The sequence below is a fragment of the Oreochromis niloticus genome, linkage group LG15, assembly GCF_001858045.2.
Source record: "Oreochromis niloticus isolate F11D_XX linkage group LG15, O_niloticus_UMD_NMBU, whole genome shotgun sequence".
Taxonomy (NCBI): Eukaryota; Metazoa; Chordata; class Actinopteri; order Cichliformes; family Cichlidae; genus Oreochromis; species Oreochromis niloticus.
In genome coordinates, this window is record NC_031980.2 from 28,544,273 (window position 1) to 28,554,426 (window position 10,154).

Genomic DNA, 10,154 nt, shown 5'->3' on the forward strand with positions numbered 1-10,154 from the left:
TAATAAAATGTGATCAACAGTATCATCACTGCACAGAGGTCTTGCAGGACAAGCAGAGATGAGTCCACAAGATCATTTGTAACCTTCACTAAAGCTGTTTCTATACTGAATGCAACCCTAGAGAGTTACTAAGGGTTTTAGTGTATTATGAACAGAGATGGGCAGTAATGAATAATCTGATTACTTTTTTAAGTAATGGGATTACTTTCTCAGAGAAGTAATTACTATTTTCAAGTAATGCCCAACACTGATTATGAGTGAGGTTAAAATGTTGCATTCATTATCAAGTTTTATGAAGTAAAATTACTGTGATGAGAAATAATGAAATAGCAGGTGTCTATGATGTCCAGATTGACTGTGAAGTATTCATTGACGAGCCAGTCCAAGCCACTCCTCCAGGATTCTTTGATGATTGGTCTGAGAAGAAAATTGTGTAGTTTGGCATAGCTCAGCTTCCTTAAGAATGGCTTCTTGGCAGCGACCATTTCACGAGGATTCGAAAACATATGTGTCGTGTCAATTCCTTGTAGATTTTTCTGTTTCTATATCTTAAGGACATGGCAATAAGCGCCTTGAGATGACTGTTGTGATTTGGTGAAATAATAAAACTAAAATGCAAAGAATGCTAATATGCCATTTTCAGTTAAAAGCTTTTTTGATGCAAAAATACTATTTGATGCCCATCAGAATTTCACCTTTGGCATTTTTCATAGCTGGGTTTATGCTCGATTCAATGGTCTATGCTAAATGACTTTAAACAACAACAAAAAAACCCCAACATTGTACCTGACCATTTTCAGACCAATGTCCAAAGAAAAACTTCAGACACAAACTATTACTTAAGACCACCTTAAAAATGACAAACAAGTCTCGCTGCACTGAAGCAAAATATAAAGAACTGAGTCGTGTCCAAGCACAGAGCGAATCGAGGTTAAATCATAATAGGAAGAGTTCATTCTGTCATAAAAGGAGCTTTATTTTTTTCTCTAAGAGTGTTAACAGACACAAACACACACTCAAATACACACAGTGCATTTCTTTATTTCAGACCAAAAAAATGTTGAACAACCGTCTGTATGTGCATGAAACAACACTACACATGAACATGACTGCAAGCTGGAGGCCACAGAGACAAACAGAGCTACAGGAATTTCTCATATTTACACATTAGCCACTCTGCTGTTCAGCTCCTGCGCTGCATGCCCCTATACTGCTGCTATATTTCCTTGTGATGCAGCTTGCACACAAAGATTTGTTTCTTCTTTATAGTCTATGTGAAGGCAATTTTTTCATCAGCAGTAAATGGCAGCTGGAGAATGAATGAAACAAACAAGGGTGTTAGGACCACCGAGTTTGTGGAGACAGTCTTACGTCAGTGCCATTTTTTCTTGTTTTACTGAGCATGTTCCATGAGTCCTGGAATGTGAGTTCATTAGAAGACAAGCTGGTGGTGAAAACTGGCTGGCTATGTTTCCTGGTTTCCATATATTTGAATTGTCTTGTTGTATTAGAGGTCCAGCAGATGGGCATAGCTGAGCCGACGAGTAATGAGGGACGGTAGTCATTACCTGTCCGGGATGTCCTGGCTATGTAAAGCCCACACTTGTTTATTTAATAATCTCATTCTGACTCACTGTCCAAGCCGCTGCTGACAAGCCCCATACCGCTGCAGGGCACCCAACAAGTCCTCATACGAGACATTTCTGTGGGATGGCAGGGAGCTGAGGGCACAGAGCAGGTTACACATTGAACACAGTGCGCCTCAAAGTGAATTCAGTTAATGACATTAATTTCAAAATTCAAACAAACTTTCATAATTTATTGTCATTATTAAAAGTGGTCCATCTAAACATGCAAATTCTGAGACCTAAAGAAGCTTACATGAACTCTGTGAGCCTGATGTGCCAGGGGAGGAAGCCCAGTGTGCTGTTTACAGGACCAAACTTCACCACCAACTCAGGGTCTGGAATATTTTTTGACTCTGAAACAAGCACAAAGAAAGGAAACATGTTATGAAGACAACCTTTTTCTCCTATTTACTGAGAATCTGCATGTTCTGACTATAGAATGAACTGAATGTTGAGAGTGGCTCCCATTTAGCAGTACTCATGTCACTCGAGATCCACAGCCACACAGGTTCAAGAAAATTTAGGTAATACACATCGACTCTGACTGGACAATACACTTCTCCACATTAATGGTCATTTTTGGTGCCATAAATGTGTCCAATCCCTGGACTTTTAGAAAACTTGAGTCATTATTTTAGTGAAATTGTTGGATTTTGTAGAGGTTGTTTGTTTTGCATTTATTTGTCTCCAACTGGCTGAACTATGTGGCATTGGATAGAGTCCATTTAAATACAGAAGCCTAACCACTGGGCTGGAATTCTACTCTGACAATATCTTGTTTAATACTTCTGTTACAAGATTATTTATTTCTTAAAATAGCTTAATGGTTTTTGGATATTCTTTTGTGTCAAATAACAAAAAGACATTTTGACTGCTACATCTGTGGTATGTTCTTTCTAACACTCATATATTACATGGCACACATTCACTTTTCCCCCTTTAGTATTTTTTGGACGTATTCATACAACACTTTTCCTAGTGCTTAACCCAAGAGGTTCAACAGTGGGGAAAAATGCCCAGAGGAAACATTTTACAGCACTTCAGTGTCATGTTCATCTCTTGCATGTAAAAGTACAATCCCATGACATGGCCCATCTAACCTGGATCCTCTGGAGGTTACTCTCCCTCTTTAAGCTGTCCACTAATGACTAAATTCTATTCAGTTTTATTTATACAGCACCAAATCACAACAACAGTTGCTTAATGGCTCTTATATTGTGAGGTAGACCCTACAATGATGCAAAGAAAACCGAAAACGCCAACAATCATATAACCCCCAAATGAGCAAGCGCTTTGGCAACAGTGGGAATGAAAAAAAACATTTTTAACATTAAGAAACCTCCAGCAGAACCAGGCCAGGGAGGGGCGGCCCTCTGTGTAACCAGCTGGGAGTGAGTGGATAAAGACAGGATAAAATACTTCAAGCAATTAAGAAATGTTCAGTAATTAAGACACGTCTTAATTACTTTTAAAACACAAGGCACGCACATCCATTGGATCTTGAAATAATTTTGCTTTCAGCAGTAATGAGTTAATGAACTCCATGAGACACTTCTAATGATTAGGGAAAAGAAGATTTCTAAGACTCTTTCTAAATAAGCACACACAGCTTCAGTAACCCTCTCTAGCTTTATTGAGGGCTACCAAGGTGTTCGCAAGTAGGTGAGCAACGATCTCTCAAGTGTGTTCTGAAAAAAATCAAAGTATCTTTACACATGCACACAGGCAGAAAGTGTTACCTCTGAGAAGCAGGTCCAGCATGGAAACATTAATGTCTTTGAAGCTCCTTTCCTTGTTTTCCACAGAGCGGCAGAGCTGCTGTGCTACATGGACAATGCTCTGCTTCCCATCGTCAGGAGACAACACCCTCACTGTGGGCCTGCAGGACACAACTGCAACAAAGAACACATAAAAACACATAAAATTAAATATGACTACAAATGGTATTCTTCTGCACAGCCAAATTTTCAACTTTGTAAATAAATATTTTTTTTAATAATGTAACCTCACTAACACACCTGATGTAGACTACTGGAGCACACTGGTGAAGTATGGATTTAGGGATTTTAGGATCACACCTGGGAAAAGTATTGTTGGGTAAACTGAGAAACTGCTGGGTCAATATAATGATTCGGTCAGACATTACCTCAGTGGAACAAGCCAATTAATGAAATTATTTATTTATGTTACCATGCGTGTTCATTTCGTTGACTAATAATTTTTGTCAATTTTTTTTCCAAAAGGAACAACTTAACAAAAATTAAAATATGTGGATAAATACTACGATGAAATGAACTGACACTTTCTGACTCACCTATTCTTAATGCAGCCGTTCACGCCGACCATGTAATTTCTGGCATTTATTACCAATCCAAGTCTGAATAAAAAGCTCTGACCAGCCAGACGAACAAGTGGACTCGTAGCTCAAAACATGACTGGGTCAACGGGGTCTCTGAAATTATTTCTCTTCCTCAGATGTGATAGCAACTTTACCAAGAACAGCTGAAACTGCCCCATTAAATTTTACCTGCTGCTACCATCTGTAGAGAATCTGATGAACCCAGAATTTCCATTATTTTATTTTATTAATTCGAAACTTCAGGACCAGCTTATTGTGGCTTAACATTGACTTCATTTGTTTTCACACTGCATGAGGACAAAAAGTTCAGCCTGTACATAAATTACATGAAAAGTTTGAATTTCGAAAATTCTGAACTTTGTGTCAAATTTCTGCAACATGCTCTTTGTGCAACGTCGTTTACTCGCCAAACAAGGATCCTTGCAGTTTTGTCCACTGCAGGAATTTAAGGATTTGGATTTAAGTTGAGTTACTACTTGAAGACACTGGAGGAAATTCAGCCATTGCAGAGGCCAAGAGATATAACTAGAGAGGTGTTAGAAGGTGACCTTGAAAAAGTGTTTAAAACCTGCTAAGCCCCAAAGAGCTTTCTGAGCTTCCTGCCCCAAAATGAATGAAATCAAATTCTCTGCAATTACAAACTCTGTGTAAACAATCTTGGTACCAGAATAAAGCTAACACTTGTGAGGTTTCATCAGAGGTGTAAATATTACAGCAGATGTTACTGTATCAAGGTTACTGAGGCTGGAACACAGAAAAAGTTGCTGATAGGTTTTTTTTAAAACCTTTTTAAAAATATGCTTTAGTTCACATTTTAACCCAGAAAAGTAATCAACATATAAACATCATCTGTGCAAAGATTTATGCTTCAAAAGTGAAACAGTGAATGATTACTGCACTTTTAATAAATAAATGTCCGGGCGTTGTGCAGCAAGCCCATTAAAACCATGCACTGCGCCATAGTCAGTTTAAATGCACGCTGGTGCTTTAAATTCTGAGGGGCTGTAATTTTAGCTTCTATTGGCCGATTTGCATGATTGACACCTCTTTTTAATCATTTGAGCCAATAGACTCCCCAGGCTGTGTTCACGTGAGTTTCACTAATCAGAAGTTTCAAGGTGAAAACCTCACGTGACCCTAACACACAGAGTAATCCAGTCACGTGTCTGTAACTGGGCAGAAAATGGTGATTGTTGACGGAAGTGGCTCTGATGCTTCTTGTTAGCGCTGCCATTATCAGTAGCTACAGCGGCTATTGATGGAGAACAACGGAGGGAACTGGAGGCAAGCTGATTTCTGTTTTAGCGGATATGGTGTGCTTTTTTTGGTCTTCTTTTGCTGCTGGTTCAGTGAATTTTGGTCGGAGCGTGGTGGAACTTGCAGTTTTAGAACCTGTGAGATCTCTGCTTGCAAACTAGCTATACCTTTTGTTGTTACATGAAGTCAGGAGAGTTAGTGGCTCAGGTGTGTGTTTTTGCGCAATTACGTAACTGCTCATTTAATCATCCCTGTGTTTGGTGGTCGTAGAAATGGTTTAAATGAGCATTTAGCTGAGATTCAGAGGTTTCTCTGGATACCCCACATGTCGATATTTGCATCAAAGAATTGATGTCAAACTGCAGTTTAACCCCTTTGCCCCCAGGGCAAAGGGGCTGTCCTAGGTTAAAGGGTCTAAGGGTGTAAGGGTCTGAATTTTTATAAGTGGATTCCATCTAATCTAATGAAGAACAATACAGAAAATGAAAATCAGGTTGTGGGCACTTCCAGCAAGTGGATACAGAAATTTTGGAAATTAACTACTTATATGTAACAGAGTCACAGAATTAAATTACAAGAAAACCATTGACCTGGAATTTACTGAAAATAAATATACAATTAACTATTAACAATTACAGTTACTAATCAAAATGTTGGTATTACAAGTTTACATGTTCTTATTGGTAAAGCTTCCAAGTACGTAAGAGTCTGTAATTGTACGAACTTAAATCAAAGATATCATGCCAGGTTCTTACCATTGTGCTGGTGTTGGTCACTACCACTGCTCAGGAACTCCACACTATGCATAGAGCCATCAACACCCATCAGATCCTGTTGCTGCCTTTTTATCTCCTCGAGTAGACGAGAGTTGTTCTTCTGAAAAACACCTGGGTTGAGGAAAAGTACATCATTTAAGTTCAGATTGACGAAAATCAGAGTTAATTCACTTCACCAAGTAGACCTCAGACAGAAACAGTAATTGTGAAGAAACATGACTTTTGGCTTGGTAGAAACTATTTTCTTTAAAACAGTCAGTAGAGTGAGTGGTCTACCAATTGGAAAGTCAATAGATTGATACCTGGTTTCTCCAGTCTATGTGCAAAATACTGAACCCCCTAACGCATTCATCTGCATGTGTGTGAAAGTTAGATAAAAGTACTGTATTTACGTCTGTGTGATCTGGTAATCAGACAAACACAATGTGGCATGTTGTATGAAGTGCTTTAACTGAGAGAGTAGAAAACTGCCAACTGTTAGCTTTAAGAGATGCATCATGTGGGAAAAAAAGACAATAGTTTCAACAATTTGAGGGTAAAATGCTCAGCTGCAGTATAACCTCTACATAAACTTAAAAAGCAGTATAATAACAGGAACTGAAAAATAAGTTTTGATGTATTGATGCATGCTCAATCATCCAGGTATGTAAATCCCAAAAGTTGATTCTGTTCATCTGGACGTAGCATTTTCACTCGGAGAAACGTTTCGTCACTCATCTAAGTGACTTCTTCAGTCTCAGCTCACTGCAGGTTTCCCCAACCTTATAAACAGTACATTTGCATAATGACTGTTTATAAGGTTCGTGAAAATCTGCAGTGAGCTGAGGTCACTGTCACTGTCAAGAAGTCACTTGGATGAGTGATGAAACGTTTCTCCTACTGAAAACGTGACGGCCAAATAAACAGAATTGAATGAATGATGAATAAAAGTTTAATAGTTAAATACTGTGCAATTGTTTTAACGTTTGAATGGTGTCTGTACCTGAAAATATGTTGAAACAAAGTTAGGACTTGAAGTGGTGAAAAAAGACACATTTAATCTGCATTTGATGGAAACAATTAAACAGGGCATTGCTAAATAGGAAAATGAAAAGATTCCATGCATCTTCAGCCTTCACACCGAACGCGATAGAGGCGGCCAGAGCATCAGGTTTACATGTAAAGTCAATGGAAAGAGCGCGATGACACGCGATTGCGCGTCCGGCGAAAATTCGGAAGCAGATTTGCGTCGCGAAAACGCCAAAACGCCTGAAACGCGCGTCAGTGTAGCGCGTGGGGCGCGTTTGACTCGCGAAGAAAACCACGCGTGTCAGATTGTGTGTTGCATTTTGTGCACATGCGCGTATCGCGCCAACCGCTCGAGTTGGAAAATCTGAACTCCGGCGTCAATTCGCGCCGCGACAACCAATCAGGAGGCTGGTGATGTGGCTCTGACCTAGGTACTGACGCGTACTGTCCCGCTATTTTCCCACTGATGTACAAATACCTTTCCGCTAACAAGATAATGTGTTTATTCAGAGGACATCTGCAGGAGAAAGTGGAAGAGCCTCAGGGACACATATAATAAGGAGAAGAGGACAGAGAAGGAGAAGAGGAGTGGGTCTGCAGCAGGATCGGGGAAGAGATGGAAGTTCTTCGCGGTCATGGGGTTTCTGGACCCCTTCCTCACCCGCGGGAGACTAGCGGCAATATGGTGCGGACCGTGGAGAACTCCCCCCCCCCCGAGGACCAGGGACAGCCCGGAGAGGCAGCAGGGGAGTGTCAGTCAGAAGGACAAGGTTTACAGTGAATTAATGTAGATGTGATTGTCATATAGGAATATATTTTGTTTATTAATAAAACAGTATACAGTGGTCCCGCTGTTCACCCGTCACATTTCGCTGATTTTTGTTATTGCACCCTATAGCTTTCAACAATGCGCATTGCATTCTGCAGCCTGATTGACAAATCTCCTCCTTGTCGTGTCTCCTGCGCTTGCCAAACTTATCATGTTTGGTTTTGATAACCATCACGTCCAATAGAAAAAACAGCACAAAAACACTCATAACTATGACCCTCATTCGGAGATACACACCTGCACCGCGAGGGAAAAAGGCGCACGAAAGTGGCGCGCAGACGGAGAAAAAGCACAGCATAATAAAACTTCCTCCCACATTCCTCCCACATTTCCGGTTCACGCGCGTCAAAATATGCAATTTTGAAGCGCGATGGATTTTTCTTGGACACGCGTTGAGGTGCCAATGTGCACGCGTCAAATTAGGGGCGTTTGGGGCGTTTTCGCTCGCGCCTATCGCGTTCGGTGTGAACACACCGAATTGAAGGGAAAATTTATACAGAGAATGAATGTAATACAATAGAATAGTAAAAGCCTCAAAGTTGGAAACGATATCTTTAAAATGCATATTAGAAACAATGTACATCTAATGATAAAAAAAATACTTAAGAGTCAGAAGAATACTGAATGAGTATTTAACGCTCACGCGCATTAATGCTCTTTAAGACTGGAATTATGATTTATTTTTCACTTAAGAATCTGTGTGTGTGTGTGTGTGTGTAAGAGAGAGATATGAAGATATAAAATATGGCTTCAGTGATATTTGCCAATCATTGCATTATTTTTAAACATCGGTTGTAGTCAAACTACACCAAACTACGTGTATAGTTTTTTTTAAAGGCAGATTTTAAAGGCATTTTTGATGAAACTGTGATCTATTATTTTATGAACTTCACTGTATAAAAGTACAAGCAGCAAACTCAGCTGATAGGAGTAACATGCTTACCGTGATTATCATAGACGCTAACATAGGATATGCCGACAGCCATACACCACACCACCACATTTGCTATGTCCGGATAACTGGGCTCTTCTTCCGCAACCAACAGGCCGATGTGGACCGGTATCTTCTTCAGGGACTTTCCGTCAGACAGACACCGTGACCGGCAACCGCCAGTGCGCTTTTCAGTTATCGGTTTAGCATTAGCATCTGGTCCATGATTCAGATTATTCTGAAAGTCTGGAAACCCAACTAAAGATATCGGCAACAGCAGGACGGTCGCTGCTCGCTCCCACAGCCGGCCCTTCCAGCTCTGAATGCGGACGTGGAGCCAAGAGAAGAGCGCTCTGTTGACGTGAACGAGAATCAGTAATAGCCGCCATAACAAACTGTACATAAGCGCCATTCGTGTCCGCATTTCGTGTAGGGGGAAAACCCCGGATAAACTACAAGAACACGACCACTTTATTCTGATATATTATCCGCCTAAATAAGCTCAGCAGTGCTTATGGCTCATCATGACTGCAGCCATCTTGTTTTCTGGCTGGCAACCTCTGAACTCCGAACCCAGCGTGTGATACACGTAGCTCTCGGATTGGACAAAGTAAGCGAGACGCTGCTGCGTATGCGTTTGACTACAGAGAGGGGTTTCCCAACCAAGCCTGCTTCAAACTGCGCATGGGCATGCTGTTGTGCATGCCGATTGGTTGGCGGGTGGGCAACCAGGGGAAAGCATCGAAATTATATATATTTAAAAAAAAAACGTATCAGAAATATAGAGAGTGGCTGCAATGGTTAATTCTCATTTTTTTAAACACTCGGTTTCACTCAGTGCCTGTATGGACGACGTGGTTCCAGTTCCTTCGATTGTACAAAAACTAAGCCAACATTGATCATTTCCCTGATGGCTATTTATTTAGAGCCAGTCTGCACAGTAGAGATTTCTTGGAGTCGACCATGAACACGCCCCCTGCACTTTTTAAGTCGCTCGACTGCTCAATTGTTTGAGGGACAAACAAACAGTCACAAACAGTGATTCGAGAAATCCAAGGTTGAGCATAAAAAAGCGAAAATAATTAATAAATACAATTACTAAAATATTAAAAAAGACACATTATGTGAAGGAAAAGAAAAGTCCTTAACTATATCACAGAAAAGGTGGGGTGACGTTAACAAAAACTAAAATAATTGAACAGTGCCGCTAATTTGAGGGCTGTCTTGTCATTTCCATGTTTCGGTGACTTTTTAGAGTTTTTAGAACATGTTCAGCGCCATCTTCTGCCTGTACAGAACCTGACATCACTGGGTTGGTTGGTACTAATAGATTTACATTAGTTTATTCCAGTGGAAAACAGGGAGA

General features: G+C 40.4%; 1 protein-coding gene across 1 annotated transcript; it reads right to left on the reverse strand.

Annotated features, from left to right (window-relative positions):
* Positions 1-1,021: 1,021 nt before the first annotated feature.
* Positions 1,022-9,379, reverse strand: nus1 (NUS1 dehydrodolichyl diphosphate synthase subunit). The gene is made up of 5 exons (XM_003456018.5): positions 8,801-9,379; positions 6,000-6,131; positions 3,368-3,520; positions 1,882-1,981; positions 1,022-1,721 (listed from the first exon to the last, which is right to left on the reverse strand). Exons 1-5 carry the CDS (start codon positions 9,210-9,212, stop codon positions 1,631-1,633), a joined length of 888 nt encoding a protein of 295 aa, XP_003456066.1. The 5' UTR covers positions 9,213-9,379; the 3' UTR covers positions 1,022-1,630.
* Between the last annotated feature and the right edge of the window lie 775 nt (positions 9,380-10,154).

What these genes read in the sequence shown, in the direction of transcription:
- nus1 (XM_003456018.5), bottom strand. Translation starts at nt 9,212, where the DNA reads ATGCGGACACGAATGGCGCTTATGTACAGTTTGTTATGGCGGCTATTA. An exon ending in TAGCGTCTATGATAATCACG is followed by an intron (nt 6,132 to 8,800) that starts GTAAGCATGTTA and finishes TCCTCAACCCAG; the next exon opens with GTGTTTTTCAGAAGAACAAC. An exon ending in GCTGGACCTGCTTCTCAGAG is followed by an intron (nt 1,982 to 3,367) that starts GTAACACTTTCT and finishes TGCTTGTTTCAG; the next exon opens with AGTCAAAAAATATTCCAGAC.